Source organism: Pleurodeles waltl, chromosome 12 (genome assembly GCF_031143425.1).
Source record: "Pleurodeles waltl isolate 20211129_DDA chromosome 12, aPleWal1.hap1.20221129, whole genome shotgun sequence".
Taxonomy (NCBI): Eukaryota; Metazoa; Chordata; class Amphibia; order Caudata; family Salamandridae; genus Pleurodeles; species Pleurodeles waltl.
In genome coordinates, this window is record NC_090451.1 from 663,582,194 (window position 1) to 663,598,740 (window position 16,547).

At 42.1% G+C, this 16,547-nt stretch overlaps 1 protein-coding gene across 1 annotated transcript in view; it reads left to right on the forward strand.

The window, feature by feature from the left end:
* HCN3 (hyperpolarization activated cyclic nucleotide gated potassium channel 3) overlaps positions 1–16,547 on the forward strand; it is a 112,362-nt gene that overhangs the window by 76,451 nt on the left and 19,364 nt on the right. Inside the window, exons 4-7 of the mRNA XM_069218439.1 lie at positions 5,125–5,343; positions 5,808–5,954; positions 6,716–6,956; positions 10,164–10,328. Of these exons, the coding sequence (XP_069074540.1) occupies positions 5,125–5,343; positions 5,808–5,954; positions 6,716–6,956; positions 10,164–10,328 (772 nt within the window). The remainder of the gene's footprint in view (positions 1–5,124; positions 5,344–5,807; positions 5,955–6,715; positions 6,957–10,163; positions 10,329–16,547) is intronic.

The window sequence follows — 16,547 nt, forward strand, 5'->3', positions numbered from 1 at the left end:
GCAAAACAATTCATTTTAGAGGGAACGTGGCCTTGCAGTTTCTAATGGACATTCACTTTTGGGGTTGAGTCAACATTGACTTGTTTGTGGTTGTTCTCTAAGTAAGTAGTGACACTTTCAAGCCAAGAAGTGATGGAATTAATACAGTCCAGAGTAATTACCGATGGCTAAGATTACGTATTTTACCGATACCTATTTGTGCTACCCATGCATTTGCCCTCCCAGCCTTTTCAAACCTGACATGTGACTGCGCCTGCCCCGCTGAGGAGTGATTGCCATAAAGACTTGTGAACAATTAGTTAGTAGGGCCCTGACTTCCAAATTCCAACTGTTTTAAGTACAATTTATCCAGCTTATATAATGTATGTATTTCCTTTAGTTTATTTGAAAATGTAAAATGGGTGGGAGGGAAAATAGTGCAGAAACCAAAGACAAAAATAAAGTGAAAGAAAAAGATCTGGAAGGAAGAGGCTGATTTTGAGCAAGATAAGTTAGCGAGGTGGTACTAAGTGATTACAGCATCCACAAAGTGGAAAAAAGGGAAACCCAAACGCAAAAACGAGAATGAAAAGGGCAAGAAGGAAGAGAATTCAAATACTTAACTCCACATACATGTACCTTGACTATTTATACATTACCTTGTGGCGGTCACCATGAAGTTGTTATAGTTAGGGCTGTGTTTCCATAGAAAAAGTGTTTATTGAATTGCCTATATCTTTGGCACTGTTTGACGAATCTTTCGGAAACTTTCACAAAAAGTATGCCGGTGATTTTTCTTGCACGCTGAAAGTTTTGAGGTGATCTGTCAAGCGGGGGCCGAGAAAAAGGAAAGGTGAAAAAACATGTGTTTCCCATGTTAATTTCCATAGGAGTTTTGAACACAACTAAAGCCCGAAATGCTAGATGGAATTGTACGAATCTGGCAGAAAGCGAGATTTTTTTCCACAGAGTGTGCTTTTGGATATTTGTTGTAAATTTGCTCAATAGTTTTAGAGAGATTAAAGGGGAAATAAATTTGTATATCCAGGGGCGTGGATACTCCCCGATGACTTTGTGAACACTAACCAGGTCCCCAGAAAAAGGCAGAGCTCTGATTGTCTGCCAACACTTCAACTAGGAAGTGTTGGCAGCCATCTGGGACTTGGCTGAAACAGATTTCCACCAAAAAAGTGAAAAAATAAGAAAAGGGGCCACGGTAGGGGCACCCCCCACCATGCCCGCACCCCTGGGCTTAAAACACTTTAAAAAAACATTTCAGTGAATTTGTGATGTCATTCTCAGCAAAATATTTTGAAAAAAACAAGGGTGTACTCCTGCCCTTGTTTTTTTGAAGCCCCTGGTGGGGGCAAGGTCCTGGGGGCATATGAAAATAAAGACGGGGGTGCATGGGGCATGCCACCTAGGGCACTTTTATGCCCTCGGGTCTCTGTTGCTTATACTTATGTGGGTGGGCCAAGCGCCCTCGCCAAAGCCCTGGGGACCACCACTTCCCTGGAGCTTTAATGATAATGAGTGCGGGTGGATGCACTCCCCCCTCACTGCCCTGAAGACGGCCATCCCCCCAGGGCTTTAATCACAATGAGTGCAAGGGCGCCCCCCTGCAGCCTCAGGGACCGCCACCTCTCCGGGGCTCAGGGCTGACTATGTTAATCAAGAGGGGATGTGCAGCCTCCCTCACAGGCCCAGGGTCAGCCACCTCTCAGGGGCTGAATTTAAAGAAGGAAGGAGGTCTTTCATGGACCCCCGGGGAACACCACCACCCCTTAAGGCCGGCTCCTGCTATGTCCAAGCTGACAGCTCCCACCAAGAAAAAAGCAAACAAACACCGCTTTCTGCAAGCAGGAGCTGTCAAACGGCGCCTGCTTGGTGAAAGCAGAGTTTTCATCTGTTTCCCTGCATGCAAATATGTGTGCAGGGAAACAAATTAAAACATTGCTCCCACAAGCAGGAGCTGCTATTTCAAATAGCTCCCTGCTTACGGGAGCAATGACGGCTGCCACAAAAGGCGGGGAGCTGGCTAAGACCGTGGGGCCTTGAGGCTCCTACCGCGGAACTGTAGCTGTAAAATAATTAAAAATAATAATAATAATTACTTCTGGTGGCAGGCGTTATAAGTGATTCAACTACTCTAGATCTGTGCAGCTCGATTAATGTAGTGGACATAAATCATGCAATAGAGAGTAGTTTGTTGGTAAGGCCCCTGGTCCAGACCGTATTCCCATGGATGTTTTAAAGTCTAATTTACAGTTCTGGGGAACCTATAGTTACCAATGTGTTGAACAGTGCTATTTGTGGCCCCTTGGTTCGTTCATGGGGGGAGGCTACGATTGTGCCCATATTTAAAAAGGGAGATAAAAGATTACCACAATGCTACCGGCCAATTTTATTGTTGGATAGCACAGCTAAGATTCTGGATAGGGTGACATTGGCGAAATTGGAAAATTGGGTGGCAGAGAATCGTGGGCTCTCGGATCTTCAGTTTGGATTTCACCCAGGGCTGTGTACAGTTAAGCAGTCCCTAAATTTGTCCTTGATAATACAGAAATATGCTAAGGCAAAAAAAAGGCAGTGTACACCTTGCATTCATGGACCTGTCCTGTGCCTTTGACTATAAAGGCTGCTCTAAGCGGTGAGGGATTATGGCACAGAGGGGTATTGATGCTGCTATTTCTCTGCTCCAGAGACTACATGCTCATACCACAGCTGGAGTCCGTTATATAAGACAGGGCGATTTAACTGACGACTTCCCTATAACTTCTGGGTTAAGACAAAGATGTGTCCTGGCACCATTTCTTTTCTAACTCTATATAAATGGTATTGAAAATCATCTGAAAAGAGTGAGGACAGATATCACTAAGTTGGGCACTCGGGAAATACCAGTTCCGCTCTATGCGGGCGATGCTGTACTTATGGATCGAACAGCTAATGGCCTCTAAGGGTTTGCTGAATGCTTGTAATTCTTTTCTGGATAACTTAGGCCTGGTAATTAATCGCTCTAAATATTTTGCAATGAAATGTGGACCTAGGCAGACCAAGACAAGAACATTCTTACTGGGAGGTGAAGAAATTAGGAAAATTCTGCACTTTTTATACCTAGGTATTCCTTTTGATACTGATCTCAATTGGAGATGTATATTAAATCTAAAGGTTTGTAGTTTCTAAGGTCTGTATATGCGGTCTTTAGGTTTGCGAAAAGGCTGGGTCATAAATCTGCGAGAGATATGCTTAACGTTTATATAAACGAATGTGTCTCTATTGCCCTATTTGGTGCAGGAATTTGGGGATACATTAATTGCACCTTATTGCACATAGTGCAGAATAAGTTCATATGCAGATTATTGGCAGTCCTGCAATACACTACAACATCTTTTTGGCACAAGGAGGTGGGGCTGACTCTTTTAGAAGATCTTGTTAAATTGCAACCCCTATTATTATGGGCACATATCTGGAAGAACCTCGAAGCTCATCGGTACAGACTTATTTTGAAGGATTGCCTAAAGATGGATGGAGCATTGGAGATTCCCTGCTTGAACTATGTTCGGAAGAGCTTTGAGAGGATGGAGTTTCCATTGTATTACTCCGATCCGGACACCTTGACTTGCATGTCCTTGAGCAGGGTGAAGGAACTGTGTCTAGAGTTTATGCTCAATGAACCCCTGTAATCCAATCATGAGGAAGGGAAGGCCCTAGAAATGTGGGACAGTGTCCATGGCACTTTCTTAACAGGTTGTGAATAATGAGAGGCACACGTTTTTGCTGACCAGATTCCGTCTTGGAACATTGCACTTTCTGTTGGCTTTCCCTAATAGAGAGACATGGCTTTCATCCCTGCTATCATGCCATTGCAAACCCGCGGAAAATCAATCAACATTGCATCTGACCTTATTTTGTACATTCTATGCGAAGGAGAGAAAGCGCTTTCTGCGCCCACTTCTGCGGGGCGTTGGATCAGGGCTCATAAAGCAGCATTTGCCTATTTGCAAGGCCTGGGCAAGGATGAAGTGACTGTGGCCATGCTAAATTTTATTTTAAGTGTTTTTAAGTTACGGAGCTCTTATTTAAGTAGTTGAGCTTGTATATAGTAGAGTTTTAATGGTTTTACAGTGTGATGATTATATGGATTTGGTGCATCTTTTTTTGCAGATTGCAGCCGAATAAAGTATTTTGACTGACTGACATCTGGCCTACTGGTAACGCTATTGGACTGTCACTCACTAGAAGGAAGGTTCAAGGCCTGGTATCTTGTGCAGTGTGTCTGTTTATTTACAGGTGTTTTAAATGTTAAATATTCTTAGTGATGGAACATTTGTCTTTTTCACCAACACAATATTTGGATTGAATGTCAAAGATATGTCTCAACACTATATATACTAAGGAGTCTTTTCTGAACTACTGGTTAAGGTCTCTGACCCTCAAAATTAAGGTTGAGGGTTCTTGTCTTAGTGTGTCTCTGGTTGTTTGCCTAACTTAATTTATTTTCAAAGTTGAACATTCAAGGTTTACACTGGAAGGTGATCTCACTCCTAACTTAACAATTACATTTTTCTTTTCAATTTGTACTAAAATATATCATTCTAACTATATAATTAATAAGAATTTAGAAAAACTTTCTGGATGGTTAAATGGAGTTGGCCATAAGGCCTGGTGACAGGATAGGCCTTGCGAACAACCCCTGCCACTCATGGTTGAAGGCAATGGGCAGCATGGGGTTGGAAGGTTATAGACTTTGGCCACAGACCAACACACTGTGAGGTATGTATTCCCTTTGTGCCTCAGATCCACAAGACCCCAATTGTGTAAAATAAATACAGATTCTTTTTTGCATCTCAGATATATGAGATCTCCAATGGTTGAGGGATGCCGACTTCTCAACTGCTACTGCGCTTGTCTTCAGTAAGTAAGACTATATTGAAATCTGTATTCTCTTCAGTACACCTATTGCAAAATAGGTGTTTCCTTTGAATGTCTCCGATGAACTGTAATCTGGCTATTGAACTGCAATGTGAAACTTAACTAAGAGATATCTGCGAAACGTACAGTGTTGGACCAGCTCTCCCTACCTTCATTGTGCACATGTATTTTTCCTCCTTCTCCCTTCTTCTCTGATCTCTTTGTCTGCTGCAGAATGAATCCTGGGGGAAGCAGTACTCGCACGCACTCTTCAAGGCTATGAGCCACATGCTCTGTATTGGGTATGGACAGCAGGCCCCGGAGGGCATGACTGATGTCTGGCTCACCATGCTCAGCATGATTGTTGGAGCCACCTGTTATGCCATGTTCATTGGCCACGCCACAGCGCTCATACAGTCGCTGGACTCCTCACGTCGCCAGTATCAGGAAAAGGTGAGCAGAAACTTTTTAGAACAAATAGACAGCCTAGATATTACAGTCTGGTGGCTATCAAGCCTCCTTACTTGGTGGATATGCATTCAAGTGGTGGCTCAGGACTAAAGTATCCACTAAGTGACCTTGTATTTAGCCTTATGGTCACAGGATTGAATCCCAGTTGGTCCAGTCAGTTGTTCATGCTTCTGAAGTCAATAAAGTGACCACAGTTGTGACTGTTAGCAAAAAACATCTGTTATTTCAGTGTCAAGAGTACCAAGGGGGAATGGGCCTCTTACTAATCTTATTTTCCCTTCTTCCGCATTAGGATGCATTTCAGTGTTCTGGGACACAATACTTTGTCTCCAAGACGGCCTGGCCTGGAAATGTTAGGGTCACCTAGAAATGAGCTAACCTATTATTAAGGTCTACTTATAAAATTGTGCCATTTCATATACACTCTGGACCACTTTCTCTTTCAGTACAAACAAGTGGAGCAGTATATGTCATTCCACAAGCTGCCTGCTGACACCCGCCAGCGAATACATGAATACTATGAACACCGGTACCAGGGCAAGATGTTTGATGAAGAAAATATTCTTGGGGAGCTGAGTGAACCATTGAAGGAGGTAGGTGACCAAGAGGTCTAGTCCTGAGAATGCAGTCGAGGACCAGACATATATCCAACTGGCAGACTCAGGAGGCAAAGGGCATCTGACTAGCCTGACACGGGCTTTGTGTCTCAGAGGAATAATGCATCCACAGCATACTCACAGGTTCAAATTCCAGGCGGTCCATTCAGCCTTTCATCTGTATGAGGTTGATATGAGTACTGCTATGTTGGGTAACTGTCAAGATGCCCTAAAGCAGACAGATCATGGTATTCCAGCCTATACCAGTGGGGGAGACAATGTGGGCTGTTTCAATGTTTACTATGCCCAGGAGTTAGAAATCTCAGCAAATCCTATACCCAGAAGGCATTACATGACACACAGTCTATCCCATGCATTATTTGTAGTACAGGAAACTGAAAGTAGCTTATAAGATTGCCTTTCATAAAATAGCCAAAAGAGGATCATTTACCCACACATACTTAGCTTCTAAGAAGTATTATGCAGACCACTAGTCTTTCTCTGCTGTCCAGGATAGCAAAGTGAAAGATAGTCTTTTTGTGGAGTCAGAGCATTTCCAAAACGGTCTAATTCTAGGTTTCCTTCCAGGATTACACAAGATACTTCTGTTAAGTAACTCTATGATTCAGAGGTTCCACAATGCTTCTATCTGTTAAGAAGTGTTTTGTTTTTCTTATAGGATAGTCTGGGGCTAGAAAGTCACACTGTCAAAGAAGAATGACCTCGACCACTGACAGACTATTTTCTATTCCCAATAGGAAATTGTCAACTTCAACTGCCGGAACCTGGTGGCTAATATGCCACTGTTCGCCAATGCGGATCCAAACTTTGTGACAGCCATGCTAACCAAGTTGCGCTTTGAGGTCTTCCAGCCGGCTGACTACATCATCCGTGAGGGGACTGTTGGGAAGAAGATGTACTTCATCCAACATGGCGTGGTCAGTATCCTCACCAAAGGCAACAAGGAGACCAAGTTGTCTGATGGATCCTACTTTGGAGGTGGGTCACATTACAGAACTCCAGGAATGTTTAAGGCAATATTGTAAGATGTTTTAAAGCATTTGACTGGATAACACACTTGTGTACCTTCAGTCCTGAGAAAAAGGCAAGTCTTGACTTTAAAACTTGAGAGCACTATGCAAAAATATTAAAATCTACTAATGACAGGGCATTGAAAATATGATTTATGACAACAGAGGGTCTTCGGAAGTTGGATAAATGATTTAGAATCATGTATGTTTGAGATTTGTTTAGCAAAGTTTATAGGATGAAGTCAGGTGAAAAAGCAGAGACTTCCAAACTGGGGACAAAGTGGAAGTGGCAGTAGAAACTGAGGCTTCACTGAGTGGTCTATATTTCTTACCAAATACGTCCTGTGATATATATATGTGTGTGTACCTATCAAACTTTGCTGTATTCAACATCATGAGGTAAATGATGTTGCAAGTCAATCTTGCATAATTTGTTTTTAAGAACAGACTTTATTAGGTTTTTATTTACATATAAGCCATACAAAGATCCAAAAGGACCTAACATGAGCTGAAAGCCTAGTTTCAAGAGTGTGTAGATGTCAAAAAACAAACGAAAAACAGTTAGAATGACTACATGCGCAGGTCAGCCCCCGTTTCCCTCCTCTTCCCCCAGACCATCCCCTCATCGACCAATGCTGGACTAACAAAGAAAGTTCGGGAACCACAACTCCCTCTCTCAGACTTACAGTTAAATGTTATTGGCAGCCAAGGGATCATGGAGGTGTGTTGGTTCCAGAACAATTCCTATGTAGTCAGCCCATCGCTGCCAGATATTACAATGTTTCTGCAAGCAGCCCTGGGATTCATACACAGCTACTTCAAGCCCTATACATTGGTCCCTCCCCGCAAGTGGAGGCAGAGCGTCCGCCTTCCAGTGTTTGGCTATGTCCTTCTTCGCAAAGGTAAGGCCCTAAAATAAAAGGGAGTGTTTAAACCTATTCCTTTCCCCACCTCCAAGGCCCTCCGAAGTGTGAAACAAGGCCAATTTTGGATCTCGTTCTATGGTCCAGGAGAGAATCTCACCAAGGCTTGAGAATATTTTTTTCCAAAAAGTCTCCAGTGCAAGACAGCTCCAAACCGAATTCAGGAAGGTGCCCTTGGCTGCACCACATCATTGACACAGTGAGGAAGCCACCAGGCCCATACATCACAAGCAGTGGTGGGTATAGTAGGCCCTGTGCAGATATTTACACTGGATGAGGTGGAGGCGGGTTGAGACTGTGGCACCACTAGGAGCCCCCAGAGCCTCTGCCCAATCATCATTATCAAGGGGGTCTAAGTCTTGTTCCCATGCCACCTGGATAGTGTGTAGTGTGCTAGTACTATAGTTAATCAGGGTATGGTAAATGTAAGTAATTTTGTGTGATTCAATGTTGCCCAAGAGAAGCCTGCCCTCAAGGGTGTTAAATTCTGGAAGGTGTCTTATGTAAGGGCATGTCTGAATTGGAGCGATCGGTGAAATTGACTTCGGTGTAGGGTATATTCTGACTGGAAGTCTTGGTATGACTTAAGCTCCTCACCCTGCACAACGTCTCCCAGGGTTGATATGCCGATGTCCCAGGATCAAAATTCTTCCAAATGGGATACCTGAGGCAGCATACGGATGTGCCAAAGGGGCATCTGTGCCATCAGGTGACTCCACCACCCCATGCCCCGAAGGGAGCTTATCCTGAGTCTCAAGACCACCTGAGTAGCATCTGGTAGGGAACCTGTTCCCTTTCCCCCACCGTCGTAGAGATATGACAATGTATGTGTGCTGTTCATAGCCCAGACAGGGCAAAGGTCTGGTAACTCAATGTGCCTGATTTAAAGAGTTTATTTTGAGATCACACCATTGCTCAAATTTGGTGATGTTTTGACCTCCACTTCTAATGAGCTCTTCGTCTGGACAACAAAGATGCATCTCTACCCTAACTTGCTTACAGTCTGCAATAACACAATAGTAATTGTTGATGGACGCCAAAAGTGTAAGCATGTTATTTAACATTAGAGACAGTAATGAATGCCTCATTTTACTACATTAAATGATGGGAGAAGACGCAAATCCTTCAGACACAAATGCCAAGATGGGATTAAAGATACCGAAGCCAACTACCTCCTCTGGAATCCACCCAGTCTGAAGGTCTTTTAAGCATACTATAATATACTTCCTGTACTAATTATAACTCTAAGTTATCGTTGTAATGATTAACTGAGTAGGGCTAGTATTGCAGCATCCCCAGTTGGTGAAATAATGAACCATAAGGACCACAGACCTTTACTGATAGTGTCACCATGGTCGGAGTTGGGCATGGGCACCAGGGCTGGAAATGGGCATGGGCACAGGTCCAGAGTACCTAAATTCAGATTGGCATACAGGGAGCTGACCTAAGGAACTAATTTAATAATTGTACCCACACTTGGCAGTTGATTCTTTTCCTGATTTTCCATAAAACTAGCTCCAGTTTCCCTCGGTTCCGCTTCCTCCACATCTCCCTCCTTGTCTTTCTCATCCCCTGCCATCTCTCACTTTACCCCCTGCTCTCTCTGACCAGCCTCTCACCTCGTTTCTCATCTTCTGTCTGACCCAGATCAACAGGAGCTTGATGTGCATTGGCCATTCACATGAAGCGGAGGAGGGGAAATGTGTGTTCAGATGCAGTCATTGCTCTAAAATAATCAGTGAGGGTCTGACCTATAAACGGAAGAGAGCCACCGTACTAGGATCACCAGCCACAGCAAACGAGAGGGGAGCGTCTTGAAGGACCAGGAAAGGCGCCAAATTTGGTTTCGCCCAGAGCATTTTCTCAGCAGAGCCTGGCTTTGAATGTCACAATTGATTTGGAGGTTCTGTCACGGGACAGAAAACAATATTGTGTTGAATAAAGAAGTGTGAAAAGTATGGGCCTTACAAATATTTTCTATTCTTGTCAAAGTTTTATCACTTTATGCGGGGTTAAAGCAAACAATGTCTCCCCAATTTGGAATAATATTTGTGCAGGTCGTTATGGTTAATTTTTAAATTTCCTCTTATTGACAAAACATGTTTGGCGTACAAAATTAGGAGCAGGATGTTTTGTGGATAAAATGTCTTGGGTAGATTGCTCTAGGCTAGCAAACAGAGTGCCTGCTAAAAAAGACAACCAAAAAACAAACATGAAATGCAACACTTATTTTTTGATATATTTGCACACAGAGATCTGCCTCTTGACGAGGGGGAGACGGACGGCTAGCGTGAGGGCTGACACCTACTGCCGCCTCTACTCCCTTTCTGTGGACAACTTCAACGAAGTGCTTGAGGAGTACCCCATGATGAGGCGTGCTTTTGAAACTGTGGCCATGGACCGGCTGGACCGAATAGGTAAGGAGCATCTCACTCTCACTGTTTAGGCTCATATTTATTAATACTCATTGCTTATTTCCAAAAGCTGAGTCAATTTCATGGAATTTGAGGAGCAAAAAAGTTATAACGCCGTCTCTGACCACCATCACAAGGAAAGTGAGTTGAGAAGGTGATAGGGCAGTATCATTCCTTTCTCGTCTTGCTGCATGAATTGCATGAATAGACCAGAAGGTAACAAAGGGAAACTGACAATTGTTTTGAACAACAAAAGATACTTGGGCACATCAAAGAAGTCACTTCACAACATCAAGGTGAAATAATGCAATTTCACATTGTCTTATTTCCTTTTGGTGTACATCCAAGAATTCTACACATCACTAGTCCCACTGGTCAACCATCCTGTCTGCTAATTCATAAGCACGCCCCTTTTATACACAGATGAAACCTGCATTGTCTGTCTAATGATGTATTCTTCAAATGTCCAACTTCTCTTACCATGCCGAGTATGGACTATGGTCGACCTGTGATTCAAGACCTGCTTGAGCCACGTCTTCCCCTTTGGTCCACAGACCTGTAGTTTATGCCACTGATTACTTTATTTGGGAATATGCAATGAACCACAATTGCCTAGACCGGTGATAGACGGTATATTTAGATCAATGGTTATATACTTCAAGATGCCAACATCTGTCCAGCATGTGTCTGCTATTAAGAAATTAACCCTGTCAAGCAACAATTGGAATTTCAGAGTTCAGACACTGGGTCCTTTGGAAAAAGCTGTGACCTCATAGATCCCAACTCAAGGAACTAAGCTAATCCTGGAGTAGAGGTTACAGGGGACATTTATCATAATAAAAAATAACTGGGTGGAATAATATCAGCCTTATGATGCAGCAATGTGGCTCAAGTCTACGCAGACTCTTCCCACATGTATGCAACTTGGCTTACATAGATGACACATTGGCAACTGTCCATTTGAAACCCTTCTTGCTCAAAACCAACCAAGCCCTTTGCTGTACCTTTTTGGTCCTTCTCACGTCCTGTGAAGGCTGGTCCCAAGACTGTCACAGGTCAAAATAGCACCTGACCATTCACCTGCATGCTCACGCTCTGAAAAGCTGTACTGTAGCAACATGGACACTTGTTTTTTAGCAGGATCTGTTTCTTCTGTTCCAAAGTTAAATCTTATCTAAAAAATGTTGGCTTCTTACAATCAACACATCTCAGTCATTCTTCATGCTTTGCTGCAGAAGCATACCATGACTTGTTAATAATACAGTGCTTCCTTCAGCACCTTGTTCATGCTGAGTTGCACCACTCGGGTTCTGGAAAACTAACTAATCCTGCTATGTTCCTACATATCCCTACCTACTCGTAGGTGCTAGCCCTGCCTCTAAGCACTACTCTAAATGTACAGACACACCAGTATAGCACAGTGATGTTTCAGGGGTTCAAGGCACATCACTTGACTGAATTCATAATAGATATTGGTGTTGTAAGACAAGAGTCTAAAGAATGCTGGTCTCACTCCCATGATGCATTATTCCACCCTAGTATGGTGGTGGGTTTGAGTTATACAGCTACGTAGACTGTCAAGATTGAAAAGAACTAGGGCATTTAACAGGCAAAGGAGCCTCTGCAATTTCTTATGGCTTATTAGCTCAGAGGTTTTTCTAAGGAGAAGAGCTCTGTCTCTTTCTAAAGATGATTGACTGATCTGAAAGTTATCTTTTAAAAACATTAGTCCCAACTCAATCCTAGATGTCAATTAGGTAAATCCTAATTTAAACTATTACCTAGTATACTGAATGCTGACTCTCCCTTAGGGCTTCTTAGAAAAGCTCTAAGTCCTCTTATGCACAAAATCAATGCATCCCGCAGCCCACACAAAAAGTCACCTGTTTATGGATGTGTGAAAGCAGACAGTTCCTGGTGACAGAATCTGTACCTAAATATGTATGCAATCATAACAAAATCTATTGTTGTGATTACCTGTTTAGGGCGAACAATCTGTAACTAATTAATTACAGATTGTCACAGTGTTCGGGCTAGAATGATGACTGCTCTATAAATCAGGTCTTTCACATTATGCAAATCCCACCACCCATATGACACAAAGTCCTGTGACCATGGCCTGTTTGAGGCATATTCAAACCTGTCTCAGACGAGCCCTTCCTCTCAGACTGGTCTGGTGCATGTAAGATATGTTGATCAACAGTCACAATAGCTGTCACATGTAAATAAACCATTGCCATGTTACAGAATGACACTTTCTGATACATTTCACTGGGCAGGTACTGCAGGCCAACTTTATTCATGAAGTCTGATAAATCAATTCTTCAGCCTCAGAAATGTTTGAAGTCAGATTCACAGCTGCAATGTGGTGCAAACATGCTCACTCATATACCAACCAAAAGCATCATGCAACAGACACCTTGACAAGCCTCATGTAATTAAATGTATTAGACCTGTGTGCGTTCAAGTAGTAGATGAAGTCTGTGAGCTAGTGGACCATAGTCAAAGGCAAAGGGTCTCTCTGATTCTTCCCTTATTTGTTCTATTGGATCATGTAACCCCTTAACCACTGAAGATGAACTAATAGACACTGGAGAACAGACAGGCAGCCGTTGGACACTTGTCCCACAACATTTCACAACCATGACAATCTCTGTGGGGTGGCATGGTGTATGTTCTGCTAATGTATTAAAGTTCACTTTACATTCCCCTACACAGCACAGTTATACAAAGATACATACATGCTGTAAAATCCTTATTATTCCATATAAGCCCATCAATAAAATATTGACTTTATCATCAACCCAAGCCCCCTGTATGGCAGAGAATCTGGAGACCAATAGGGCTTCATTTAGCCGATGGGGTACTCCGTCACAAATACGGCTGATGTCCCACCTGCTGTATTACGCGTGCATTATAAGTTATGGCAACAGAAAGGTGATGGTTTGAATACTTTAATTAATCCAAGCCACTGCCAATAGGTCAGGCTGCATTCCAATCCATTGTATTTCACCTACCATGCAACAGCATTCAAAAGCCAGCCCTATGCAAATCAATTCAAACCCTTCTCCTCAAGGGAACAGCCTGTCCTGAACTTCTAGGTGATGCCTCCTGGAGAATGGTCCATAAGCACCGGCAGACTAGTTTTCCCCTAGTTGGGGCTCGTCACTAGTGTGTTCCTTGAGTCATATAGCACAAAGAGCATTGGATCTAGGTCTGGGCATAAACATCACATTTAGAGTGTCAACTGCAACAACAACTGCAACAACAAGATAATGGATGGAATGCTTTAAATAATCTCAGCCACTGGCCTTGGCTGGGTCTAACCTGACGTGGTATGGATGAGGTCCCTAGTAATTATCAGTGGCGGAGATTAATTCAAGCATTTCACCCATCCATTTGTTTACTTCAGTGCAACAGGTATGCCCATACGAGGGCCCCGTGCTCACTGTGCCACCAGAACCATGATGTGCCTGACTGAAGAGCTCCAACTAGGGCAAATCTGGTCTTGTGTTGCTCGTGTTCTTGATGAGAGAGGACCTGGCTTGGAAGTTCAAGCTGGACTGTTCCTATGGGTGCAGAGCCAAGAATGATCTGCATATGGCTGGGTCTAACCTGGGGTTGTGTGGCGAGCAAAAAAAAGACGAACTGGGCTTTAGCCCCAAGTAATTATTAGTTGCTGTCACTTTTTTGTTTACAGTATTGTAACCCATGGCACTCGTAATGCAGTGGACGGAATAGCCACCAAGTCTTGAAAGAGTACCCCATCTGCCAAACTGTAAATAAGGCTGCTACTCATAACTAAGACTTTAAGTGAGGCCTAACCCCCAACAAAAGATGTATCTTCTATTTTGTAAACAAATTCTTAAAGTGCACAGAAGCTCCCCACTAGTGTGTGTGAAGCATCCGGTAGCAGATAAATGTAATCCATGTACAGGAAAATGTAGCACACATTTCAGGACTTATAAGCAAAAGTAATAGCAAGATCCCCCACTTCAAAGCTGAGAACATCCAGCTGGAGCGTAAAAAACAGAAAATCTATCCCTGCAGTCCTGGCATTAAGAAGGTGAGTAACCCACTGGGGAAAGTCACATAATGATACCTCACACAATTTTAGACCATTAAACAAGGGTCACTAATTTGAAGGATACCTACTGAGGATAAAAAAAAAAAACACTAAATAGTGGCAAATAATGACCAAAATGTACAGTAAGTGACCACAGACTGTTGATAAAGATAGGCAAACGTCTTGGAGAATGGAGGAAAGCAGGATCTTTAAGCAAGGCCTATGGATCTTACAGAATATGAAAACTAATTTTCTTATCCAATGTAGATTGCCCTTCTTTTGCCCTTGATAGGAGAATGTTAATCCTTGAAAATAAAATTGTGTGTATATATATATATATATATATATATATATATATATATATATATATATATATAGATATATAGTTTCACCCCTTTCCAGCTCCCCATGTAGGCCAATTTCTCATCAGGCACCACACAGCCACGCGGAAATCGTAGATGAAGGCGGCACAATTCAGGTCAAAATCTGTACCTTTAATACATAATTGCGTCAACATAGTAGTGCACGAGTGGTTTTTGTTCACAAGACATTGTGACACGTTTCAGCCGTAGCCTTCGACTGACCATGAAAACAAATAAAGTGCATTTAAAAGGAGGCCACAAAAGCCCCTCCCATCCAAAACATTTAAAGGAATCACCAATACATATATTGTTTGGGCAACAGAGATATCAACTCTATTTGTTGTATTACATAATCTTCTACAATTATCACAAATCAGTATTCTGAGTGCATTTTGAATCTTTAAAATTATAGCATTATATATTTTGCGAATGGTTATAGCATAGGCTGCAATATATCCATGATAATAATCACATATATTCCAGTATAAGTACTATTTCATTCACACTGTGCCAATCATAATTATTTTATACACCACAAAGATTATAGAAATATTCAATTTACTAATCATAAAACCATCGCTATGGTATTGGCATTATAGCATTATACCAATATTGGCACCTATGTACCTTACTGAATACAACCTGACTATAATACCATATAGCTATAGCATAGCCTAAATTTTATAGTAAATTTAAGTGATGATAATCTCGATATATATCAATCTATAAACACAATAATATCCCATTAAAAGTACTGTATTACAGTACTATCCTCTATTGTGTTCCTGCACTCAGTACCATTCACGATTCCTTCACATTAAGCTAAAAACTCACCACGGGAAAAAAATAAATATATATATATATATATCCCACCAAACTGCTTAACAAGAAACAGGTGCCAACAATCTAAGCTTGCTTCAAACCTCTCCTTTATTTGAGAATAGCTGCATGACGTGTTTCAGCCGCTACAGACAGCCTTGTATGTATGTATATATGTATGTGTGTGTGTATATATATATATTTCTACATATATATAAACACACACACATATATATGTGTGAATATGCATACATATACATGTGTGTATGTATATATATATATATATATGTATATATATATATATACACACACACACACATATAGATAGATAGCTAGATAGATAAATAATGGACACGCTCTACTGGAAATAGTCATCCTTTAGCAAACCCTTAGTCATGCCTGTAAAGCATTTATTATATTGTATTACCACCTAGAGAGGTACTCCTTTCTGTGTGATCAAGTTGGGTCCTGCGCCCTTCAGAGATATAGCACCCTCATCCTCTGTTCCCTCTCTGCTGTACTCCAGAGCTCTGCGGGAATTTGGTCAGTTTATTTTGCTAATGATTGGGCTACTTCCTGCATCCTAAGTTAATATGAGTTCTCCACAGCCTCACTCCCCAAACCAATCTTATGAAACACGTAGTCTTTGTGTCTCTTGATATTGTAGTCTTTAAATGAATATCAACACGCAAACTATCATGTGGCATTGGTCTAACACGTAAGGCAAGGATACCTTTCCAATACCAAGAGGAAATGGTGCAGACCAATGTGATGTGCCCAAAAGAAGTGCATTTGTGTACAGTTTCAGCAGTCGAGCTAGATTTTGTGAAGTTAGTTCCTCAAGAAAGTTTTCGAGGCAAGGTGACCACCCGGTGTCAGTTTCTGAATGGTTTTGAAATTGATATGTAGCACCTATCCACTCTGTCTCATGATGCCCTACTGTTTTGTATCTTCCATGTTCCTTATGTCCACCTT